Below are 27,251 nucleotides of genomic sequence, written 5' to 3'. Positions count from 1 at the left end.
TTTCTTACATATTTTTTCGCTTTTGAAAATTATATCACATATTTTAGCATTTTGGGGCTGACATGTACTACGGTACTACTACTAAATGTTGCGTAATTTTAAAACCACATACCCGAGCACCATAATTTTGGACTCAAAAGTTGCGCAAGACTTGGCCTTGGGGGAAAATATTCTTGGAATGACGTGGAACAATTTTCAAACATGAAATGTTTATCGCAAAAATTTTGAGGCATTACAAATATGCGGCAGAATATCTTTAATTACCCATAACTCCTTAACGAATGGCTGAATTTTCTTAATTTTTTTTTGCATTTCTAATGCAAAGACCTTTCATTTGATGTATCATTCGCCAATATTTATTATCTTAATTTTGGGGTAATATATAGCTAACGTAGCCGTTGCCCCGGGGACCTCGACACGACGTCTTTCACTTTTTTTTCAGTACGTGTTCGGGCTGCCGCAGTAACCGTAGCACTTATTCAGTTAAACGACATCTCGTTCTTTTACGTAGAGCAGTTCTAGTATTCTACCAAAGACCCTTGCATGCAACAGGCCCCTGCCCTGGTACGAAACTTTCGAAAGACCCTTTCATGCAAAACCCAAACTGCCGTGCCCGGAGCTTGGAGGTACGGAACGCGAGCAATGTTTGCCCCATACTTTCGGCGGAAAAATTTCTCACTTCGCCGTTCACCTGTTTCAAAACGTAGTCGAAGCAGCAGGGCCAGAGAGGCCGAGGTGCCTGACTTCACAATGTTTCCTTTTGGAAAAAATACGTACGATATCCAAAGTCATGCAAATGTTATCAAAAGGCCGGAATTTGGGAATGCGAATGGTTGGTAAAAACTAAAGTTTATTCTTACCTGGTCCTGCTCCTGGAAAATTCGGAAAATTCACGGATCAAATTCACATGATTGCTGCCCTCTACGTTAGTTGGTACAAATGCCCTCCTGAAACGACGACGGTCGACGCGAAACGGTATGCATTCTCTGTGGAAAAACGTGGTTAGACCTGGTTCTATGGTTGTACCACATTTTAGAAGAAGATTTAGTGATAATCTACCTGTGCTTACTTTGTATACAAAGGTATTTTCATTCTTGGCGTTTGTTGTTTTAGCTACAATTATCTTAGAAGAAATTGCGAGCATCTTTAGAGTTAAGTACAGGCCTAGGCGCATGCGAGACTTAAGCACGCAAGAGGCATAGAGGAATCACGCTTCCGCGTTACCTTTAATTCGAATTGCACACGAGCTAATTCGCCGTGTTAAGTCATAGTGTAGCACTAATATTTGGTCGCATGTCATGTCATTTCGCGAACATGGTAAAGATGGTCAAAAACGTTATTTTTTTTTTATATGTTATAGGTATTACCATTCTTCAAATAATGAAGGAGGATTTTATCCTAAAATAGCTTAATTTTTTTCTTAAAAATGACTAATTTATATCTAAATATTAAATACACTGTCATCATGGTCATTGACATTGACGTCAAAATTTGGAGTTTCAATTTTTCAAATGGGTTTTTCTCAAAATTCAAATTGAACCTTCTGCACATAAAATGGTGTAAAAAATTAATGCTACATTCACCCTAGTATTTTGCAGTTGTATTATTTGAATATCAATGCTTACATCTAACGTTAGGCATAAGTCCCATAACATAACAAAAAAAAATGGTATTCTGTTATTGCATGCATAAATTACATCTGATTTTAACGATGTTTAACTTTAAGTTTGCAATTTTTTCCAAAAAAGTGACTTTCACCCTTGGCTTAAATGCCTTGCATATTCACTACACCATGAATAGAAAAAACTTTTTTTTTGCAATGATACAAGACTTTAAAATAGTATAAATGAAGTTTACAAATTAAATAATTAACAATTTTTTGCTAAAATTTACTAATTAGATAGGGCCTAGATCTAGGTTTAAAGATTGGAACTAATATTCTCGAGGTCGGATATCTGGGGATTTTCATTGCGAAAGCAACTTCCGCATAGCAAGTTAGCAACCGATCGCGAAGGTGCAAACAAAGCTGGAAGACTCGCCGTACAAGCCGGGCGCGCATAGGTATAGTGTAGAGTGTAAACACCTAATTTTCATTACCCTTTCTACGCGTTTAATATGATTACTTTTCGAATAATTTTTTTAAAGAAGTATAGTTTTTATTAATCAAATATGGCATATGATTATTCTGATGGCCTACCTGGTGATTCATTGCGGATATATAACCAGAAATTAGCAGTGTCTTGGCGTCTCGCTGGCTCTGTGACTCGGCTGGGCAACATGTAAAAGGATAAAGCTGGCCATCTTGCCTTGTTCTTGGAACACCCGTACACACAACATATTTTCACCATTGTTCAGCAATTAAAATCAAAATGAAGTACAAAACGCGATGAAAATATAATGGAGAAACAGTTCAACTCAACGAGTTTCAAAAACGTCGAGGAAACTGCACAGCCAACACAGTGAGTGATTGTATTACCGACCGGCCTCGTAATATCAAACGCGCATCGTACGTGTCAGAAATTAATTTCATACGCTCAAAACTTTGCAACATCCTTCCAAAGGAAACTTGAATAGAAAGATGATGAAAAAATGGTCAAAACACATTTTCAAAGTCTTAATATTCTAAAAATAATAAAATAAGGTCAAAATAGCTCATCAGTGATTTTGTTGTTTTCTCAACTTTTCCCATAGAAAACACGTTTGGTAATACGATACCTTTTTCAAGTGACCAAAATATTTCACATGCGAAGAGGGGTCTGATTGGAAGCTAATATCGTAAAAAGGAAAAACGATTTCGGCAAAATTTTTACATATTTGTATTTTGTAGGTACATGTAATTGTGTATTTATGGTGAAAGTTTGGTAAATTTTATGAGAATAATGTGTTTGATATGATTGAATTCATGAAAAGTGTTCGGTAATACGATCCACTACCATACGCTCGCCCCCTTTGTTTGCACCTTTGCCAAAATGGCCGATCGCGTTGTGAGGGAAATCACGTGACTGTGACGTCATGCAGACCTCGCAAATGCACATGTAGCTAATTCACGAATATTTTCGAAGTTGTCAAATTTGAATAAAATTTAGTTGTTCTTTGCATTTAAACTGACTAGAAATATGAGACTGACAGCATGTACATGTACATATTATGACATAATAGAATATTCATGGCATAATAATGTATGTTTTAGTTGTTATTTAAGTTAATTAACTTAACATATTTTACCTGCATGCCTATATCTTTTTTTTAATGAATGTACATCAACTTAAAAAAGTGATGCCTAGAGTCTTTAAAAGTGAAATTGGACCCAATCTTTATTGAAATTTAAAGAAATTAGGGAAAAAAGGGGTGTTGAATGTATGCATTGGCTAACTTTTTTCCTACTTAATCAAGTATATTAATTAGGCAGATCATTAATAATTTAACTGTATAGGGACAATGAAATAGTTCAAAAAGTTTGTTTTTGACAATAAATGAACTGTATTTTGTTAAAGTAGTGACATTTAACTAAAAAAATGCTTTAAATTAACAAAAATCATGAGTTAAGCATCACATTTTATCATTTTCCGCATCCACCTGCTCCGCCACCCCTGTAACTTCAAACTTAATGTGCTGTAGGGTTTGTTGCTGACATTGTATTGATCTAATTTATAGTAATATATTTAGCCTATAGGTCTAGCTTCAAAATGAGACCTTACACAACAAATTTGGCTATGGGGCTGTGATGTAGCTACAATTTATCTACAGCACTGCATGAAAATTTGTTCATCCGCCACCCTTTTACCCAACTTATGAAATGCAACCATTTGTATTACAATGGCTCAGAGTTAGGGTAGGCAATGCCAATCATGCCAACGGCACTAGATATGTGCTGTAGACATGTGTCCAAAAAGTCAATAGGTGAGTTGGCCTCAAATTTTCTTTCTATAATTTGAGTGATCAATATAGAACTTGAATATTATATAGCGACATCCTCATATTTTCTGGCAGCTACATACATCACATGTAAGTTGATTATCTATCATTATCAAATTAATCTAAATTCATCTTCGAGATAGGCTTCAGAGCCCTTTGAAAATTACAGCAGATGATGATGATGATGCAATGTGACATGCTTCCACGGCTCCTCAGTCACACTTATCACAGAGGCTCCAAAGTCAAACAGTCTAGGTCAGACTTATAAATGGCAATGCCCAATTTTAGCCACTAGCTCACACAGTATAGCCTAGATCTAGGCTCTACGAGGCCACGATGGACCAATATGCTACACGCAATTCCACGCACATTTGAAGAAGATCTAGACCTATTTAAGCCTTATTTTTCGCTATAATTAGGAAATTTATTATAGGTAATGCTTTTTATTAGAAATGCCGTTTCTTTTTTTTTTCGTTGTCCTATACCTACATGACCTATCAGAGTGGAATACCAGAAATATTCCAAGAGTTTGGGCCAATATTCAACAAATCACAGACACAGATGAGTAAAATATTGGCCCTATATAACACTCTACTATAGTGTAGAACTAGAGCCGCTGGCCTGGGACCAGGTCAGAAAAGACTCTAGTTCAGAAAATTGGGATCCTCCAAGTAAGCTTTATTAACGTTAGCTGGCATGGTTAAGGACTGTCTCATCACTACTTTCAGTTTTCAAAGATTTCTCCACACAAGAAATATTGGAAAGTTCATTCACCTGTCAAGTGCCGACACCAATCAATTGTGCTAGTTGATGATGTAAACTAGGCATATTGATTAGTTTGTAAACTGGTGGTGATGTTCGACATCTTTAATTTGATCGAACATGATTGATGCATAGCCTTGAGGACTCCGTATTGATATATTTAAAAATATTTTTACATATATACATGTACTTTTACATCACAAAGCCTTGAAACCCTCCCCATACATGCCTAAGCGGGACATATAAACACGGATGGATTTCCCTAGGAAATCCATCTTTAAAGCTAGAAATCACGTTAATTTGTTGGATTTTATTTATCTATACACCTTCATACGCCTAATGTGTATGAAGGTACAAAAAAAATGTTAGTATAAATATGAAAAATGAGGGGTTTCTGACCAGACCGATCTCGTGTAGATCCCTCGATCCATTTGTAAACACCACAAATACAATAGGCTTGACCCTTTAACCGCTTCGTTATGACGTAGCTTCGATAAGCAATGTTACAAAATGGCGTTATGAAGAACAATTTATAGATTTATACAATTTATAGATAAAATTCGAAACTTGATTATAAATAATGATTATATGTCGTGTGGAGAAACATCAATAGAATTGAGGTGGGTGCATGATTTCTCCGTCCACAATTTCAAAATGCTTCTTCTTTGCCATTTCAAGTCCGATTTCAATTCTGTTTGCTTTATATGATAGCACTAGGTGGGGGATTCAAAACTTGTACACAGAATTTTGAAACTCATTAAATATGATAATTTATGCACATTTTTCAAAATTCACAAAAATGTTTCTTCTTTATTTGTTGACCAATTTTGAATTTTTTGCTTCCATCTGGTAGAGCTTTACCAAACTTCTACACAGAATTTTGAAATTTTGACTTGAACAATTTTTATGCTAATTTATGCAAAATTAATTCATGCATATTTTTCAAAATTCACAAAAACTGCTTCTTCTTCTTTATTTGTTGACCGATGTTGATTTTTCCATCTGGTAGAGCTTTACGAGGTTCACCAAACTTATACACAAAGTTTTGAAATTTTTTCTAGGAAATTATTTTCTTTATTTGTTGACTGAATTTCAAAATGCTTCTCCTTCATCATTTCAAGTCTGATTTCAATTATATTTGCTTTATATGATATCATAAGATGGGGGATTCAAAACTTCTACACAAAATTTTGAAACTCATTAAATATGCTAATTTATGCGTATTTTTAAAAATTCACACAAAATAATTCTTTAATTGTTGACCGATTTTGATTTTTTTTCTTCCATCTGGTAGAACTTCATGAGGGTCACCAAAATTCCACACAGAATTTTGAAATTTTCAGTAGAAAATTATTTATGATAATTGATGCGAAATTTATTCATAAATCACAAAAAATGCCTCTCCTTCTTTATTTGTTGACCAATTTTGATTTTTTTTTTCTTTCATCTGGTAGAGCTGCACGAGGTTCACCAAACTTATACACAAAGTTTTGAAATTTTTTCTAGGAAATTATTTTCTTTATTTGTTGACTGAATTTCAAAATGCTTCTCCTTCATCATTTCAAGTCTGATTTCAATTATATTTGCTTTATATGATATCATAAGATGGGGGATTCAAAACTTCTACACAAAATTTTGAAACTCATTAAATATGCTAATTTATGCGTATTTTTAAAAATTCACACAAAATAATTCTTTAATTGTTGACCGATTTTGATTTTTTTTCTTCCATCTGGTAGAACTTCATGAGGGTCACCAAAATTCCACACAGAATTTTGAAATTTTCAGTAGAAAATTATTTATGATAATTGATGCGAAATTTATTCATAAATCACAAAAAATGCCTCTCCTTCTTTATTTGTTGACCAATTTTGATTTTTTTTTCTTTCATCTGGTAGAGCTGCACGAGGTTCACCAAACTTATACACAAAGTTTTGAAATTTTTTCTAGAAAATTATTTATGCTAATTTATGCAAAATTTATTCATAAATCACACACACAAAAAAAATTCTTCTTCATATATTGATCAATTTCAATTTTGTTTGCTTTATATGATAGCTCGAGGTGGTGATACAAAATTTTAACACAGAATTTTGAAACTCATTGAACATGCTCATTTATGCATATTTTTAAAAATTCACACAAAATAATTCTTCTTCTTTAATTGTTGACCGATTTTGATTTTTTTTCTTCCATCTGGTAGAACTTCGTGAGGGTCACCAAAATTCCACACAGAATTTTGAAATTTTCAGTAGAAACTTATTTATGATAATTGATGCGAAATTTATTCATAAATCACAGAAAATGCCTCTTCTTTATTTGTTCACCGATTTTGATTTTTTTTCTTTCATCTGGTAAAGCTGCATGAGGTTCACCAAACTTATACACAAAGTTTTGAAATTTTTTCTAGAAAATTATTTATGCTAATTTATGCCAAATTTATTCATAAATCACAAAAAAAAAATCTTCTTCATATATTGATCAATTTCAATTTTGTTTGCTTTATATGATAGCTCGAGGTGGTGATACAAAATTTTAACACAGAATTTTGAAACTCATTAATTATGCTCATTTATTCATATATTTTCAAAACTCACAAAAATGCTTATTTCTTTGTTGATTGATTTTGATTATTTTTGTTCCATGTGAGAGCTACATGAGGTTCACCAAGGTTCTACACAGAGTTTAGAAATTTTGACAAGAAAAACTATTTATGCTTAATTTATATGAAATTTGTTCATAGATCACAAAAAATGCTTCTATGTAATTTCTTCATCAATTTTAATTTCTATATCCTCAATTTATGTTACCAATATAATTCACTACAGTGCCAACTGGGCTCAAATAAAAATTGTGTTAAATTTCGTTGCGAGATGCCGGATGAGCTCCACATCATTGATGTGCTAGTTTATAATTTTGGGGTTGTTTTGAGGTACTATTGTTTGGGGATTTAGGTTAGATATGGTGTGGCCTGCCTGTGCTGTGTGACTGAGTATGGTAGAGCGGAGAGTGTTGGGGGGGGGGGGGACCAGGAGGGATATGTCCCCTTAATTTATGATCTTGGCTGCGAATAGTGTGACTGATGTGACTCACATATATGGTGGTGTGACCTTAATTCATGCTTTGCCTTATTTTGCGCACTGTTGAATATCTCAATATCTAATCAATTAAATATCTTTAAAAATTGATATCACCAACAGAAAAAGAGGTTACACTTCGTAATTCCGAAGGTTCGTAATTCCGAAGGTTTGTAATTCCGAAACACGCAAATTGCCTATACCTCGATGGTCGTTAATCCGAAAACGTAAAAGGGTTCGTTAATCCGAACATTTGTGGCGTTATTCCGAAGGTTCGTTATTCCAAAGGTTCGATAATCCGAAAACAAAATAAGGTTCGATGTTCCGAAGGTTCGTTAATCCGAAAACGAAATAAGGTTCATTGTTCCGAAGGTTCGTTTATCCGAAAACGAAATAAGGTTCATTGTTCCGAAGGTTCGTTAGTCCGAAAACGAAATAAGGTTAGTTAATCATTTAGTTTTCGGACAAACGAACCTTCGGAATTACGAACCTCATTTCTTTTTCGGATTAACGAACCTTCGGAATTATGAACCTCACTTTGTTTTCGGACTAACGAACCTTCGGAATTACGAACCTCATTTCGTTTTCGGACTAACGAACAGGTCTTCGGAATTACGAACCTTTGGAAATATGAACCTTCGGAATAACGAAGCTTCGGAATTACGAATGTATGCGGAAAAAGAGACCACAAATTGCGCAGTATGGTAACTTTCTTAAAGATAAATTAAAATCTGCATTTTTGAAAATGTTGGCAAAACATCAGCAAATTTTGTTACCTTTTGCGTCCTTTCCGATAAAGTCAGAAATTCTCGACAAGCATCAAGAAATTTGTAATTTTGCAAGCACAGGTTTTCAAACAAGTACGTAAAATTAATACCAACCGATTCTAAGGCATTTTGACCTCCATCTGATACAAATATGTTACCTTTGCTTCACTTTTCAAAGCTTTGAAAAACAATTGTGCGCAACGAAAGATGACACTTTTTTATGACACTTTCAGCTGAGTTGGTTTAGTTCTGTTGAGTGATTTTATGTCGAGGATCTTGCCTTCCGTTTGGTATTAAAGGAGAATGAAACTCTTGGAGCAAGTTAGCTTTTGTGAAAGCAGAAAAATCAAAGAATAAGATCAACAAAACTTTGAGTAAAATAGGACAAGCAATAAAAGAGTTATGAGCATTTGAATGTCGAGATCACTAATGCTATGGAGATCCTCCCATTGGCAATGCGACCAAGATCTGTGATGTCACACACGTACAACTCTCCCATTTGGACACTGAAAATATACCCCAAAACATCTCTTTTTGCTTATTCTAATCATATGACAAACGATTCATCAATGGTATAATGTTGTGAAACCTCTGTACTTGTCATCTCATAAAGAGAACACCTCACCTTGTGATAGACTCTATAAAAGTGAGAATATAAGTGAAATAAGTACTGGAGTAATGAGGGAGTTGTACGTGTGTGATATCACAGATCTTGGTCGCATTGCCGATGGGAGGATCTACATGGCACTAGTGATCTCAATATTTAAATGCTCATAACTTTCTTATTATTCATTCAATCTTCCTCAAACTTTCAACAATATGTTTCTTTGATTTTTCTCTTTGATATGGATTCAGCTGGTTTCAAGGGTTTCATTCTCCTTTAATGATTTTAGTTGACTTTGTATGAATTTTTATTGCATATCAACTTCATGATAATTTTAACAATTTGCGCAAATTATGGTCACCCCATCATACATGTATGCTTGTTTTTTGGCACACTACAGATAGCCTCGGACATGATTAGATGAGTGACTACACTCGGTTTCTAGTAAAGTTATTCATCATCTGCCCTTATTCAGAAACTGAATTGAATTCTTAAAATTATGATTTCCTAATTTGAAAAGAGAGTGTGTGAGCTACATATTTGACTTTCCATCAACAGAGGGCCTCACCAAATATACTCAAAATTTCAGTTTGTGAGCACTCTGGTAAGTCAAAAATTATTAAATTTCCAAGGTTATGAAATGAAAATCATATCATAAGTTAGTGGAATTCAGTAATTTTTGTGACAAAAGTGATATTTTAAAGGGTTTTTTTTAGTTTGTGTTTTAATTTTGCATAGACTTTTACAAAATTTACAAAAAATTGGCTCCCAACTGTGAAATGGGCTATACAGTAGTTTACATACATTATGGCTGGGAGAAGGTGGCCTGTGAAGTGTTTGTCTCTAGAGTGAATGCTATGTGAGTTGATTTGTTGGGCTTTGCCCATTAAAATTGTAGTAGTAACGGCCACGCCTACGTATGTGTCACTCAGATAAATACCTAACAGGGGAATGGTGACCTATGAAAGGTGTAACTACAGGGCCTTGCCCACTAAACTGCATGTGACTTTCTATGCCCAGCCATACTTTTAAATTGTTTACAGTAATTTTTACAGTGTATGTAGATTCTTGTGCGGGGGGGGGGGGGATGATGACCTGTATTGAGTGATGAGGAATTGAGGGGGAGGGTGTATCGCAAGTTAATTTATTGCAGTATTTCGATCAAGTGTACTTGTAATATTTTCTTTAGTCCTGGCTGGGAGATGGTGGCCTATGAATTATGTGCCTATGGGGCCTTGACCTAACTGTTGGTAGACTGGCAATGCCCAGTCACATTTTTACGACCAAGGTTATGATTTCGATTTTTAAAGATACTTTTGTGAGTAGGCCTACATGTTTAAGTCTCTATTCATAGCTGCAAAATAAGTAGGATTTTATCCTAGGTATTTAGTTGGAGTTTTAAGGGGAAAGTGACACTATACCTACATGTATATAAGATGTTTTTTTTTTCTTTTTCAGGAACAATGTTCGCTTTGTGATGATGCAAAGGAAGTTCTACAGAAATTCTCAAATAAGGTGAGAAATAAGGAAAAAAAAATCATGTTCGCTGGAAAATTTTGAAATATACTAATCCAAAATCTGTATTATTTACAGATCAAATGATTATTGGCTTGCCTGCATAGCAAGGCGTGAGTGCCTTTTCCTGACAGTGCAGTGTCAGCAGCGTAATTTCAACAAAGGATAATCTTTTCTTAAAATATAAGGGGCACTCTTAATCACATGTTTGACCAAAAGTCAGGAAATCAACCTCATTTCAGCATTGTGATTTTTTAAAATAAATTTTAAGTTTGTTGGCTTTTCTTGCATATACAGCAAATGCAGTCCTAGGAATATGAAATTATTAACTAAAAAAGAACAATGATATCCTATCTACATGTTAAACTGTAAACCATTCTTCAAATTTCATGTAATTATGGTATTTTTTCATGTAGAAGTCAACAAGTATTGTGTACATGTCTATTTTTAATTGTTTCATAAGAAAATTGTTATATTTTTTACCATGATATCTGGTCACTTGTTTAACTCTTAGTTGGTTGTATTTTTGTAAACTATTGAAAATTATGATATTGTTATTTTCTTCATAATAGCTCTAAATATAACCTGAATATATGAACACTACTTCATTTTATGCATGGAAGAAACAAATGGAACCTATTTATCACTTTTTGCACATTATATACATTTGCAAAAAATGTTGGGAATGAAAAAAATCCTGGGTACTGCAAAGTGTAAACAAGAGCACCTTCTTGAGATTACATCACCCCTTGATCATGACTACATTCTATCCTGTGGATACACTACTGTGTATGGTCTCCAGACCAGAAATCTTCTGAAGAAAATTAAATGAATATTGTTCATCTTTTTTTTGTCCTTCTGGTTATATGCACAATTATTATAATTCCACTCAATAATTAACATGAAGAGTTAAAGATTAAGACATTGTATATTTTGACATGAATGAGCCAAACAAAGTGAGATTGCTGTATAATGAAAGGAATGTTTATTTTGTGAATTTGTGTTTCATAGTTTTTACTTTGAGATGGTAACCATGTGCCATCTGTATTTGTATCTTTTTGGACTTCAGAAATCTGTTTGACTGTTATAGAAGATGTATGTACATGTAACTTCTGTTTTGTTAATCAGGGCCCTGTATCAAAGGTTGGTGATAAATCACTAAACCATGATTAAAATAAAATTGCCTATCGAGATTCGAGACCATTGGTGTATAGTGCATTTTGCCCAGTAGCAATTGTTCTTTCATTAATCACCTTTATGTTAGCCTGGTCTAAAAAAATGCTTTGACTTAGAAAAACATAAGGGGAAACCTTCCATGCTTTTCATTATTCTACTAATATTTTCATAATTACTTTCTCTTGTTTATTCTCAGTTCGTGCTGAAAGAGGTTGATATAACAGCACCAGGAAATGAGGAATGGAAACGACTTTACCAATATGATATCCCCGTCTTTCACTTCAATGGCAAATACCTCATGAGACACCGAGTGGATGAAGATCTGTTTCACAAAAAACTTGAAGAGAAATTGATCATATGACCAAGTAATCCATGAAACTGTGTGGTATAAAATTTCAATTATGGCAATTCAAAGAGCTATCTTCTGTTCACCAGTGATGTTCTCACAACAGCTTAGATTCTGGATCAAACGGCAGGTTTGCCATAGATTTTCACATTTCTCACAGGGTTCTGTTCAAAGCTACGCCTCTCATATACAGAGCAGGACTAACTCCAGTATTTTCCATAGTGCACCTATTAGAGTGAAGACCAGCATATCAAAGCAACATAAAGAAATCAAAAAGCTTCATAATAGCAATGATGATTCCGATTCAAGAGCTTCACCATATAACAACCACCTACACGTTAATTCTGACCAAGCTTCTGCTGGATCAGATAAATTGAATGGTGAAAGAGCAGGTGATCTGTCTGCTAATTCAGAAACAACTGTTGATATAACGAGAGTTAATGATGTAGACATGAGAAATACAGATCCTTCCTCGTACATGCCAGAGCTATTAGAAACAAAGTTGACCAACCAATCCTCATCTCGAAGGCTCGTGAACATCTACACCGATGCTTCTGGTCGCTACGGTCTTGGCTGTGTGTGGGACAAGAAGTGGGTTGTCAGCCAATGGGAAGATGAATGGCTCTCCAACAACTACCGCTGCATGGAACTCTTAGAGATGAAAGCTGTCCTGGTGGCAATCTTAACCTGGGGTCATGACTGGACTGGATCCGTCGTCCGGGTCCACTGTGACAACAAGATTGTGGTTGACTACTTCAATCACAGGGCTCGGCTCCATCAGAAAGTCTCAGAGGTCTATAAGTCCATCAAACTTGCTGCATGTGAGTGTGGTTTTGAACTGGTTGTGGAGCAAGCCAACAAGTGTCATGTTCAGTTTCAAGGAACGGATAGTTTGTCTAAACTGGATTTTAGTAGGTTTCATAAGCTGCTTCCGGACATGAATAGTGTGCCTGATTTTCCACCAAGTGATCTGGAGTTCTTGCTACCAAACATGTGGGAAAAAGTATGTGTGTCTGTCAAACTTCGAAGTTCAAACAGCCTTTTAGGCATCAGATGATATATTGAAAGGGTTAGTGTGTTTGAGGTGATGAATCTTGACATTTATAGTTGCCAAATGAAATAAGATTTTCATATTATTGACTGTCTGTATATCAGGAAGACATTCAAATGGGGTGGTGTTTCACAAAGATTTAAGTCTGACTAAAATCCCACTTAAATTCTGAGTTGCATGTGTGATATATATGTACTGCATCACTGAATTCAATGGTCGGGGGAGGCGTGTTAACCATGTTTATGAAATAGCATGTTGAATTACGTGTGTGCCTTGGCCCTTTTGCATGATTTAGAGTTCAACTCTTTGTGTCACCCCTTGATACCCATATATGAGAAAGGAAAGCATGTTGGCCCAAATTCACAACTCTGGTGAAAAGATGGTTCTTGAATCCATGGTTTACAGTTCATGCCATGATATGCAGATTCCATGCATTAGTTATGTGTGATAAAGCATGTAGATGAAGAAAGGATAAAAAATTGAATGAATTCATGGATCTTTGTCATTGTAATAAATACAACATTGTTGCTATGGTTTGAACATAAATAAGCCCACAGCTTAATACTGTTAATATGAATTTATTTGCATAATCAATGGACCCATACTCTCATATGGCTTCATATTTTATTTCTAGCATATCACATGCACATTATTAGAATGAAGTGTGTACATGTAGATCACTGTTAGACATGAAACATGCACAGCCAGGATGAACACATAATGTAGAGTATGAGTGTTGATTGTAACAAACCAAGTTAAATGGCAATGCTATACTCTTTTGTTTGTAGATCTATTCTACAACATAATTCAAATACTTTCAAATGTGGTGATCATGGTATGAAAATTTGAAAATTATTTTTATGTGAAACGTTTCTTTCTTAAAATTGGCATAAAGAATGATATCCTTCTTTTTATTCTTATCCATAATCAAATTTTACTTGTGTGTGAATATGATTAATATTCCAAATAATATCTTATGATCACATTTATGATGATATCCTGCATCTAAATAGCAATGATAATTTATGACATTGCATGTTATATACTTTTTACTCTCTTGTGTTTATTTAAAAAAAAAATACATTTCATTGAATTTGATTTGTGCTCATTGTCAGTATTAAAGAATGAAGAATGGTTGGCAGATATAGATTAGTTTCATATTGTAAAGCTGGGTGTTGCCTCATAAAGCTGTTTGTAAGTTAAAGGGGAAGTTCACCCTGACAAAAAATGATTGTAAAATTAGCTGAAATAAAAAAAAATATTGCTGAAGGTTTGAGAAAAATCCATTAAGCCCCCATCACACTTATTAGGAATGAGCAGGAATCAAGCAGAATCAGCTGGAATTAATAAAGATTAAAAAATCTAGAAAAATTATGGGAGGGGGTCCGAATTCTCCCAACTGGACTTCTAATAAGGTAAATTTTCCAGGCAACTCATACACTAGTCACACTAGAGTCAAAATGAGCCTCAATGGAGTCAGGTTTAAAATTTGTGCTGCGTTCTTGGATATTCGAGGGGCATTCTAAAAATTCTGACTGTTTTATATTTGCATTCGGAAATATTTGGGCCAGGTCTTGTGGGCGCTCAAAACGTTTAGATCATGTTCTAAATTTTTGAGGTGCGTTTGAAGTGGAAAGAATATCGAACGGTGCTCAAAGTACATTCTTACTGCATTCTGAATGCATTCTATGTATTTTTATTTTTTTTTAACTTGACCAGTTTGTGGTCGAACAATAGTTTCAATTTTAAATTTAATTCCGGCTGATTCTGCTTGACTCAGAATAAGTGTGATGGGGGCTTTAGAGAATAAAAAAGTTATTTGAATTTAAATTATTTGATTTGTGACGTCGTATGCAAGCAGCTGAGGGTACTAAAGCAGAACCTCAATCATTTAGAATTTTGAATAGATTGAAATTCTCTTTGTTGTAGGGGAATGAAACCTTTGGAGCAAGTAGGCTTGTGTCGAGACATAAAAATCAGACAAATAATGAGAAAGTTATGAGCATTTGAATATTGCAATCACTAATGCTATGGAGATCCTCCTATTGGCAATGCGACAAGGATGTGTGTGATGTCACATGTGAACAACTTTCCCTTTGATGGACTATAAAATACCCTCAAAATTTCTCTTTTTCCTTTTTCTTATGGTGATACAAACTCTTTATCCATGATGTATTTAAAAAAAAATCTGTATTACATGCCCTCCTATAGAAAGAACACATGATCTACTGATGGATGTGATAAAAGAGGCAGTTTAAGTGAAATATATACTAAAGTAATGGGGAGAGTTGTTCACTAGTGACATCACACATCTTTGTCGCATTGCCAATATAAGGATGTCCATAGCAATAGTGATCGCAATATTCAAATGCTCATAACTTTCTCGTAATTTATCAAATTTTTCTCAAACTTTTGTTGATCTGTTTCTTTGATTTTTCTGTTTTCACACAAGCTATCTTGTTCCAAAGGTTTCATTCTCCTTTAACAAGCATCTGAATAAAAAAAAAAGAAAAAAAATCAGATCATGATAAGGGTTATACATGTAGCCCTCTCATCTTTAAACAGGGAAATTTAAGATTCTTCATATTTTAGTTGTTTGTGAAGCAGTGCATAACCTACAAGAAGAATTTGAAAGGGCCCGCCCCTAATCTTAAATGTATTCATGACAGTCACTACAAACAATCTCATTCACACTCTTATTTTACTTGCTCTAGCTAAAGCTAGTGCAATTATTGATCAAAATTTTAGTCACATTTTCTTGTAACATTTATTTTTGTTAACACTTTGCACATGAATAGTGCAATTTTGTGCATTCATACAATTCAACTATCTATAGAAAGTTTAAATTATGAGCAAGTAAAATATTAACAAAAATAGGTAGTGACTAGTCCAGCCTGATGTCCTGAATTGAACCATTTGTGTTAAATTAAAGAAGCTAAACATTAACAATTTCATCAAATGGTAAATAACCATAGCAATGAATTGGAATTGTGATAGTTCGCACTTTGGGGGAATATACAGTACCAAAATTAGAATAGACTTTATTGGAGGGGAATGAAACCTTTGGAACAAGTTGGCTTTGTGGAAACAGAAAAATCAAAGAATAAGATCAAAGCAAGTTTGAGAAAAATTGGACAAATAATGAAAAAGTTACGAGCATTTGAATATAGCAATCACTAATGCTATGGACATCCCCTTGGCAATGCGACAAATATTTGTGATGTCGCATCGCATGTGAACAATTTTTTCTTCATACACATACATTTAAAGCACAGATAAAGGTTCATTCTTAATCAGTCATTTGTTGCTATGTCAACAAATAATATCTTTTGATGTTTAATTTCACCTGTTAGTTATATTTAGACATTGATACCTAAACTTTCTTCGGGTGATACAAACTCTTTGTCCATAATGTATTTGAAATCTGTATTACATGCTCTAAATAGAAAGAATACATGATCTTCTGATAGATGTGATAAAAGAGGCATTTTAAGCGAAATATATAGAAAAGTAATGGGGAAAGTCGTTCACATGTGATGTCACACATCTTTGTCGCATTGCCAAAGAGAGGATCTACATTACAATAATGATCTAAACTTCAAATGCACATAACTTTCTTATTATTCATTCAATTTTTCTCAATCTTTCGTTTATCTGTTTCTTTGATTTTCCTGTTTTTGCACAAGCTTTCCCGTTTCAAGGGTTTCATTTTCCTTTAATCAAATCTTTCCTTTGATACATGTACATGTATGTCTGTATTTTGGTTAATGCTTTATTATTTTTGATCACAAGATGTCAGTGTTAGGAATAGGGTATTGCTTTCATTTATTGGGAAAAAATTATTATTTGAAGCATTATTTTTCAGCTTTTGTCCTTCAAATTGGCATCATTCACACAGGATGTATTTCTTATTATTCTAGACATACCTGTACATGTACATGTATATATTAGAAGTTTAAAAAGTTATCAGGTGAAAGTTATGTTATATACTTGACTGATTTGGGATTACACCAGGCATCCTTAAAACAACAACAACAGGAAGAACAAATGTAAAAAACAAAAAAATAACAAATACAACGAATCGCTTGGAATTTCAATTGGCATTGATCATAATTCTACTCTTTATTTCATAATTTAATCATATGATACAAGCATGATATACATTTGACTTAAATTGAATGTTTGGTTACTCATATTGATTTGAATATAGTGATTAAAGTCAGCCTATCAAAGATAAAGATGAGATCTTTAAAGGACAAGTCCACCAAAGCATAAAGTTTATTTGAATAAAAAGAGAAAAATCCAACAAGCATAACAATGAAAATTTCATCAAAAATCTGATGTAAAATAAGAGAGTTGTGACATTTTTAAGTTTTGTTTAATTTCACAAAACAGTTAATGTATATGCACATCCTGATCAATATGCAAATGAGGGGACTGATGACGTCACCCACTCACTATTTCCTTTGTATTTTATCAAATGAAATATTCTTATTTTCTCATTGTCATATAAAACAAAGTTTTATTCCTCCCTGAACATTTGGAATTACCATTATTTGAACATTTTATGGTTCAGTCAAGTTGGTCCCCCTTTTGGTCCTCAAGGTCAATTTGTAAAAAATGAAATGTTGTATAATTCAAGCAATGAAAAACAAAAGAGATAGTGATCGAGGGACATCATCGACTCTTTCATTTGCATATCACTGAGTTGTGCATATAAAGTTCTGTTATGTGAAAAATATGCGAAACTTTGAAATGGCATAACTTTCTTATTTTACATCTGATTTTGATGAAATTTTCAGCGTAAGGCTTGTTTGATTGTTCTTTATTGATTCAAATCCCCTTTTTCTGGGTGGTCTTGTCCTTTAAGAGCTGATGAGGATGGAAGAAATAGATAATTATGAGAAATGGAATAGAAACATAAGTGCTTGCTAATCTACATTTACATATACTTTACATGTGCCATGGAGAATTTCAATCTAATTATTGACCCCAAAATGACAGATAGTCAATATAGACCACTTAAACTCTTCTATGTTCATTTCTTTTTATGCCTCGAGGCATCTTTAAAATATACAGCATTGTACAGGTAAATACACAGCAAGGAAAATACATTTCAGACTAGTTTCTTTATTTACAAGTACAAAATGCAGAGGAAAATTTATAATAGATGTGATTTCAATATGGGGAATATTCCTAAGATTTTCATCAATATACAAATGCAAGAATCATTGACAAAATTGCACTATTTCAGTAGTTTGAAGCTTATCATTGATTAAAATAATTTTATAGAAGATAGAAAATGTACATACAGTGTACTATTACAGTGCTAAACTCAGCCTTGTTTGTAAATCTATTTCAAAATTCTCGTGATACAATATGCTTACAAGAAAGTAATCCTTAAATTCTGAGTAAAATAAAAAAAATTACAATTTTTTTTTTATATTGAAGAAAATAAGATTTCCCTCCTTCCTGAGAAGACTAATTGTACCCTGCAGATGGCACAGTTCATTGTTTGGTCAGTAACCATTTGGTCTAATTAACTGTTCAGTATAAAGTCCATGTGGTTGACTTCAATTTGGTCTACATACATGCATAATCTGTTTAATTTTTAGAGTAGGCTTAGGCCATTCAGGACATTTATATTTGACTCTTTAGCATATATATATATATATATGTGCTAATTTTCAAATAGTAATTAGATCAAACCAAGTGATGTTAAAGCCTGATAATGGAATTTGGACCAAGGAAAGTTTGAAACCTCATGAAGATCTAGATACATGTATCTCAATTCGATTCAATCTGGAAACTAGACCAAGTGGTTTTGGACGAGTGTGCACAAACCCCATGTAGCCAGTGCCGCATATGGTGTTATCAGTGTTATATCTCAAAAGTGTTTGACATCACAGATTGATTTCTTTCTAGGTATAAACAAATCAATCAATTGAAAAACATGTACTTCACACTTGGTATATGGTGATAAAGCATTTGTATTTGTGTTTTATCAGACAATTTCCTCAAATATACATGATTGAACTTTGTATCTTTGTAAAGTGCATACTTGACAAGATATGTGATACAAGATGTGATACGAAATTATACGATTTATTTGAATACTCTGTGTAATTGAGAGGAATTTCATTGTAATTTATACAGATATTTTTATAGGGCCAAGGTTCTTAAAAGTATGCAGTGTTCAGTTACATCATCCACTAGTTACATGTAAATAACCAGAATTATTCCTACAAATTCAAGATATATAACAGCCACAGTCAATACATTATTAGGATTTTCAAACTCACTTAAATACAGGTGAGTTTACATTATTCACATACTCCGACATTCCATTTAGCAAATTCACAAGGTTGAGTTATAACTGAAGATGTTTCACTGACAATGCTTTGAAGTACTTATAAATTTCATCTGGTAGAAATACATGTACAGTACTCTCCTAAGCAAGAACCCAAACATTTGGAACAAAAATCAAATCCTGGGTAATATTAATACAATGCACTGAGCTATTTTAGGGATCCATAATAGTACTTGACATCCCCCACTGAGGCAAGCTTTCTGTGGGTTCCATCCTATTCATCACACCTTCCTTAGTAACAAGCCAAACACATTATTATCCCTGGAGATGTCACATACAAGTACTTTGTCATCACTCAATTATTGATTACAAATCAAAGTGTTGTCTCCGTGCTGTGATTGTCTCAGTTTAGGTATCAATGTCTAAATATAACTAACAGGTGAAATTAAACATCAAAAGATATTATTTGTTGACATAGCAACAAATGACTGATTAAGAATGAACCTTTATCTATGCTTTAAATGTATGTGTATGAAGAATTATGAATATATCATGAGTATCCTAATACTGGTCGCAGCTTTATTTTAAGTTTCTCTACAGCTACCAGATTTTATATGAAGTTGTAATATTGGTATAAATATACTTCAACTTTTTATTAAAAGAAATTCAATAAGATAAATTATTTTCATATTTAGTAACTATTTGAAATGCATACTGCTGATATGTTGATCGATGACAAGCCATTCAAGTCTATTTGTATTTTGACAATTGTTATATTTTCTTCATTACTTTGTTTCATTATTTATATATCATGCCAATGTCAACTAGCTTCATTGTTACACACATGTATAGCTCCAACTCATTTGGAACACACTTTCCAACTTGTTGATATTTTTGTATCTCTCTGCAATATACATTCTTTATATACAAAATTTATTTTATAATATTTACTTGGACTTTAAGTCTGTAGAAGCTTTGGCAACATGAAATCATGTTATGATACAGTAAAATATTATGTTACTATTTATACATGAACTTCTCATTATATAGCTTTCAGCACAAGCCTCATGCAAGCGTTGGCTGATCGATATTGAGTTGCTGGGGTGGTGTTTTCTGCATTGTCTGCATGGATCCATTGGTTTGATTCTTCAACCAAATCTGATGACCCCTATTATCGACATCGGCATAATGGAATCCGCTCTTATTCAGGTCTACTGCTGGACACGGAGAGAACTCCTTGGGGATGTACTCAGCCTTGTAGTTGGTACGGTCATCAAAGGGCTCTGAGCTTAAATTTGCAACGTTGTCAGGAGCCATGCTCTTTGCTGGATGTGCATGTTTTGCCAGGTAGTTTGTCTGGTAGTGAGACATACCCTCAAATGGAACCGATGGTCTCTCGTACGGCCGCTGACTTGGGTCTCCTCGCCTTGTTGGTACGCTATTCCATTTCTTAAAGTCTTGATTGTACTGGGTTCTGTCATCGAAGGGGACATTTTGTCCGTGACGGCCAGAGTGTGGGCGGACCGGGAGGGCGGGTTGGACCTTGTGTGCCGGGAATGCAAGGTTATGTGTGGTGTTCAAGTCTATTTGGCCACCAGGTTTCACCCATGCCTCGGGGACATGTTGGTAAGGACGTGCCAGATCCCACTTCTGGTAGGACTGCCTAAATGTAGTGTTGTCATCAAATGGCTGATCAGACCTTAATGGTGTGTTGCTTGGTTTGCAGCTTTCTGGGACGTACCCCTGCTTCGCGTTAAAGTCCCTCTGGAAAGTCGACAAGCCTTCGAACTTGTGAGGATTCTTCTTATACTGGGGCTTGGCAGGAACGAACTTGGGTTGTGCTGCATGAGGGATGTATGTCATGCGATGCGATGTCTTGTCATCAAATGGAGTAGTTGATACCTTTGCCTCATCATTTGGTTTCATACTGTGTCTCATTGCTGCCCTTTTAGCAGGAAAGTCCCTGGTGAATGTAGAGAGACCGTCGAAAGCTGCATTGGGTGGGATGTAAGCATGATGATCCTTCAGCTGTTCCTTTTGAGGAAGATTCCACTTCCTGTAGTCATCTGTGGTATGAAGACAAAAATATTGATTACCAAAATGACTTTTGACACAAGCATCCTATATATATATATATATATATGTCCAGTTTAATAAGGTTGTCTGATAAAAGTCTAGTCATTGAAATCATGTTTCTTTCTTAGTGGAATAATAAAGTTGTCTTTATAGCAGATTCATCAACAAATGATATCTTACAAGCATCAACTTTAGTCAACTTTATTAAAGGCACACAAACTTACCAACATATGTTGGGGTTCCCTTAAATGCACCAGGAGATACAGCCCTAGTTTGGTTGCCACGGTAACTCTTGGCAGGTTGTGCTTTCCGATGAGGGTAGTCTTTAGTGTAGGACGTCAGGTGGTCTATGTCACCCTCTTTTGGTTTGAACTGTTCTGGGACATGCATGGCCGGTCTTTCAACTTCATGCGGGATATAATCAAGCCTGAAGTAATATAGAAAATGAAAACGTAATAAAAGGGAAGAAATATTAAAAAAGAATATACATTTTACACAAGTTAGTAAAATCGGAAGTTAAGCAAGCATGTGCCAGGATGTGCATTTTCCCAAATCAACTGTAGGTGAAAACATGTACATAATACATGAAATTGTACCATTTTCACAACTTTTCATACAAGATTCTTACTAAGAAGGCAATAGTAACAATATCGTAATTATCACAACACTTACTTGATGTGCATAGTAAAATAAGAATAAACCCTTACCTGTTTGTTGTCGCATCGGATATAGGATCGCCACTCTTCAACATTTGGGGCTTGGGCTTGAAATTTTCCCGCATTCCATTGCCTGGATATGCTTTGTACTTGTTGGAGTATTCAGAGATGGTGCAGGGTCCATTGGCCTTCTGAGGACCCTTTGGCCGATGGGGACAGCGATGTCGTCTAGATGGAGAGAGGAGGGAAAAGGAAGAAGATATAGTACAACATCAATGCCATGGAAACAATGGATGCTGCAAAAGGAATCTACATGTATGGAAGAAACATTACAAGGCTGGGAAGTGGTTTTGAATTGTCTCTATTGAATGGGCTAATGTTTTCACAGGAAAGCACTGTAAAACATTACATTACAATATTTCTGATATCACATCTCATTGTTATGTTTATTACTTAATTATCATTATCATCATTATTATTAACCATCATGATTATCTATCCTTCCTTTCCTAATTTTTAGCTTGATTTTGCTTTAGTCAAACATTCATTGCTGCTATTTGCATTAACTTTAATAATTGAATCCTTTTTGTAATGTCTTACTTAAAATCCTTCTTCCTTTTTCCCCATTCTTTATTTTAGAATCTTTAAATAATTCTCCATATTTATTTTCATTTGTATTTTTTACTAAGATATTCTTATTCTTTTTCATATATGAATACATCCCCTTATTTGTAGAAACTAAAACAAATTTATGGCAGAGGGCAGTCTAATTTATATTTACAAAAACAAAAAGGCAGAAATGCAAAATCTACAGAGTATTCATTATTCAATGTGTGCCCCCAGATATTAAATGTATAATTATCATTCTTGTTATAATCATTAGTATCATTATTACTGTCACCAATCATTGTCATCAACATCATCAGTTTCATCACCATTATTATACATTAACAATGAAAAAAATTTATTAACCTTCATTGGTAATTGATACATGTATGTCTATCAAGAGAGTTTAGTGGTCCGACTTTCATCTCGCAATAATATGCATATATCCCACAATGTCACATCCTTGTATTTCCAATATCAAATATAAACCACATATACCTGTAGTATTTGCCAATATAATTTATCTCCCTTTCATCCCCATGAACAAACAGACATCTACTCTTGGAAGAAATCTACCTCCCATTAAATTTGTTTACTCTGGTCACTATGGTGATGCTATTGGTTTTCTAGGCCTTGACTGTTCGACCGCATTGCCACGCTATACTGAATATTGTTTGATCAGCCGAGTTAATTGCTTCTTACAACTTCAAACATATATCCCTTTCACATTGTTAAGTCCTAAGCAAATAAAAAATATTCTTATCATGATTTTGTGCATGAAAATTATTAAATGATTCCTTTTCAAATATAACTTTTTGGTAATGAATCATTCAATGAAAACTCAATGCATTTTTATCCTCGGACAAAAGGAGCTATGTTTTTCTGGACAAAAACAAAAAATAAAGTCAAAGGATTCAATAAAAAAAAATCTGTAAATGGGAAATGGATATTTGAAGAAAACAAAATCATAGGTCTTCGATACAAGTATGTTTGATAAGTTTATATTATTTTATTTGTAAACACATTTTTGCAATACTTTAGACAATACACACATGTGTAAATTTGTACTTTTTTTTATAGATTATTATCATCTATTACTATCGCCTATAGTAACGTTATTGATAACAACCTGCCTAAATGCTATGGTGGGAATCGACTGTATGGGGAACAATGGGCCTATGCTGTAACAGCAGTGTATCTACATTTTGAACAATGGGAGGGAACAAAAGAATCCCTTCATTGAAAAGCAATATGATACCACATTATCATTATCATCACAGCATCATCATGTTCTTTTTATATTATTATTGCCATCACTATACCATCATCATCATAATAGCAGTATACACATTATTTATTATTCATTGATATGGTTATTATTTTTCTAATCTTTATTACTACATGTATAGCCTAGGTATTATCATTTTTTTTAAGGGGGAGGGGGTCAACACAGTCAGCAATATCCTCAAATTTCCAAAACACTAAATTTTGGAGATTAGTCTCATGTTAAAGTAAACTGGACTTAATTTTTGAGAAACAAAAAAATGAACAAAATTGCGGACAACAAAGGCATCAAAGACTTTTTCTGGCAATAAGCCACTTAAGAAATGACAGACTATTTATCATCTATTTATAAAGAGATCATTTAAATACCTTTGCTGAGTACAGACAGGCTGTAGAGCGCCTATTCAAACAAGAGCCATTTAATCTTTGCACTGAAAAGTGGTTGCGAAAGTAATCAATGCACAATAGAAACCCGAGTCTTCAAATCAATAGTAATTCTATATTGTTTGGCAGTCCTTTGTTGAGCCAACTTAAAGAAAGCTATGTGCAGAGAAAGTTATTGAGAACAATAGCTCAAGCCCGACTCAAGGTAACGTAACAGAAATTGGATTGAACGCAAACATGGCCATGGCATTTCTAGTCAATTCAGACAATAATAATGAAGTGATCTACACACTAGTGGATCTACATGCTCTTTGAAATTCCATCAAAACTTTCACAAGTGATAATAACATTATTCATCTCATCTCTTGTCTCAAGTTTTTCTTCCCACGATCAGGCCCCCGATATTCGATCAGCGGTTATATCAGCAGGTCGGTTGTTGACTTCGAGTTTCTCAAGACAATATAGGCAATAAAATATAAATAATCCTTTAATTTATCTCCAGAGAAATTTATCTCTGTCCTTGAAAAGAGTTAGGGTGTATATAAATTTCAATATTAATTTTCTTTAAAACAAGTTTATTATTGGCTCCATAATTTATGTTCACAACTTTTTTTAACGACATTGAATTTTGTAGCTAAGAGTAAGAACCTTCCATGCAGTGACAAAAAGGAAAAATAATATACACCTGAAATCAGTAATACTTTCAATTGTAAAGGAACGACAAAACTATAATACTATATACAAATTACTTTAGTGGATATTCACACATGTAGGACTATATATAATCATATTATATAGACGAAAATTTCGCAAGCTCATAAATAATAATTTAGATATGACATATTCTTCCAAAGACAAGGTTAGATCGGAGGCTTTAAACATACTGGATAACATAAGAAGGTATAGGCCTGTATGCATGTACAACACATTAAAAGAGCAAATTCATCAAAATAATTCATAACACTCCCTGGGGAGAAAAGAACGATGAGAAAATATTTCATATTTACCCGCACGTGCAGATCTCGCATATACAACGCTTCGTCATTTTCGGAGTAAAAGTATATCCAAAATCTGGTTCGAAATTCACCCTGTTGTCGAGTGAATTTTTCGTATATTATTTCCTCAGAGACAGAGTTTATCCTTTTTACGACAAGATTCCTAACATGGATGAAAGTCAAGTTTAGTTGTAATGAATGTGCGGTATTATTAAAGGCCTACTGCACCACAGTGGATGAGATTCGGCCGTAGCGAGGGAAATTCGGCTGGCGTTGTTTAGCACGTTGTCAGGCCAACACCTACGATCGGCTCGATCGTCTGCGTACACAGTACATCACCATCAAAACATAGCAGGTGAATTGACCTCATTGTTGTTGTTGAACTGACCTTCGGAAGTCAGCTACATTATTTTACGGGGGAGCAAGACTAACGTCGCTGAGGGATAACGTTTCCAGAAGAATTCTGAGGATAAAAGTGAAAAAAATAAAGAGATAATACATTTTCCTAGCATATATGGACCCTAAAAATCATGTTATCATTACATTGCATAATTAATAACTATTTGAATAAAACATAATAAAGCGAATTGTTTGTATCACCGAACTGTGCTATAAAAACATGAACCTAAATGGTATCATCCATCCTACCTACTCAATCAAAATTATGGTGTCTTCAAAGAGCGCGATATTTTCTTCATTTTTCCAAATTTTAGCTTCACAATTCTATACTTCATCTCCTCTTCCCCTTTCCTCCTCCTTCTCCTCATCCTTATTTTTTATCGTTTTTTTTCCTTTTAGCTTACCCCTTTTTCAGTGAAAGGGGGGGGGGTGCGACCTCAGGCTAGGTACCTGTATGACCATTAATTTTATCAAAAGATATTTCGTAAAATTAAAACGAAATAAAGGAATCGCACATAGGTTTGAAATTATACAGGTCTATACTTAATAATCAAAGTATGAAAGTGCTTATTGTGATTTAGAAGAGATATCATTCTCTCTCTGCTCCAAATTTCTTGAAATAACCATTTCGATTTTATTGATTGATTTGAAAAATAATTGATTTCATTTAATTTAATAAAACAACGTGACTTGTGCATGAGTGATATTTAGGCCTATAGGCCTAAATTGAAAATGGACTAATTGTCTCAACTTGAGACAATATATAGGAAATAGGCAATTTCCCTGGGAGGTAATTTCAAATAGCCAGAAAATAGGAGCCTAAAACTTACTATGGCTATCCATTCTATTAACTTCCCTTCTTGATAGCCCGCGTGTGAAAACGTATTCCTAACTTCACTTCTCTTATAGTCTGTGATTATATATAATCAGGAGAGGTTCTCCACATGTATTTTGGGGACATTAGCTCCTCAGGAAACAAGGATTGCTCTTTAAAAAAATCGAGGTAATTTTGTTCCAGCAAAAGTTGGGCAAGCAGAAAAAAATAAAAATAAAATAAATAAATAAATAAAATTAAAAATGGTCCTCACTTGCGAATGAAGTACTTATTCCCCTACATATTTGATGTGCCTTTCAAGGGGGGGGGGGGCACGGGCCGAATGTGCCCTTACCTGGATTCGCCACTGAGTGCTCTCTTTACCAATTTAAACTAAAAAAAATCTCGCTCAGTCACTGCACGCCCGGACTTCGCAAAATATTTTCTAATTTCAGTATCAGCCTATCAGGCGACTTATTTTTTTTCACCCAAATAAACTTTCCTACTTCACACA

At 34.2% G+C, this 27,251-nt stretch overlaps 2 protein-coding genes across 2 annotated transcripts; one reads left to right on the top strand and one right to left on the bottom strand.

Annotated features, from left to right (window-relative positions):
- Positions 1-924: 924 nt before the first annotated feature.
- Positions 925-14,358, top strand: LOC129262257 (glutaredoxin-like protein C5orf63 homolog). The gene is made up of 3 exons (XM_054900346.2): positions 925-1,082; positions 10,584-10,640; positions 12,013-14,358. Exons 1-3 carry the CDS (start codon positions 978-980, stop codon positions 12,175-12,177), a joined length of 327 nt encoding a protein of 108 aa, XP_054756321.2. The 5' UTR covers positions 925-977; the 3' UTR covers positions 12,178-14,358.
- A 2,940-nt stretch (positions 14,359-17,298) lies between these two features.
- Positions 17,299-25,881, bottom strand: LOC129262258 (stabilizer of axonemal microtubules 2-like). The gene is made up of 4 exons (XM_054900347.2): positions 25,537-25,881; positions 22,307-22,483; positions 21,824-22,026; positions 17,299-21,589 (listed from the first exon to the last, which is right to left on the bottom strand). Exons 1-4 carry the CDS (start codon positions 25,572-25,574, stop codon positions 20,589-20,591), a joined length of 1,419 nt encoding a protein of 472 aa, XP_054756322.2. The 5' UTR covers positions 25,575-25,881; the 3' UTR covers positions 17,299-20,588.
- Positions 25,882-27,251: the final 1,370 nt, after the last annotated feature.

Source organism: Lytechinus pictus, chromosome 5 (assembly GCF_037042905.1).
Source record: "Lytechinus pictus isolate F3 Inbred chromosome 5, Lp3.0, whole genome shotgun sequence".
NCBI lineage: Eukaryota > Metazoa > Echinodermata > Echinoidea > Temnopleuroida > Toxopneustidae > Lytechinus > Lytechinus pictus.
The sequence above is the reverse complement of the archived record's forward strand: the minus strand, read 5'-3'. Positions and strand labels throughout refer to the sequence as shown.

Bases quoted from the DNA above. Each gene is read 5' to 3' on its own strand.
- LOC129262258 (XM_054900347.2), bottom strand. From the start codon at position 25,574: ATGACGAAGCGTTGTATATGCGAGATCTGCACGTGCGG. The intron at 22,027-22,306 runs GTAAGGGTTTAT...ATATTACTTCAG, and splicing joins TCCGATGCGACAACAAACAG to GCTTGATTATATCCCGCATG. The intron at 21,590-21,823 runs GTAAGTTTGTGT...TTCATACCACAG, and splicing joins GGGAACCCCAACATATGTTG to ATGACTACAGGAAGTGGAAT.
- LOC129262257 (XM_054900346.2), top strand. From the start codon at position 978: ATGCATTCTCTGTGGAAAAACGTGGTTAGACCTGGTTCTATGGTTGTA. The intron at 1,083-10,583 runs GTATTTTCATTC...TTTCTTTTTCAG, and splicing joins TGCTTACTTTGTATACAAAG to GAACAATGTTCGCTTTGTGA. The intron at 10,641-12,012 runs GTGAGAAATAAG...GTTTATTCTCAG, and splicing joins TACAGAAATTCTCAAATAAG to TTCGTGCTGAAAGAGGTTGA.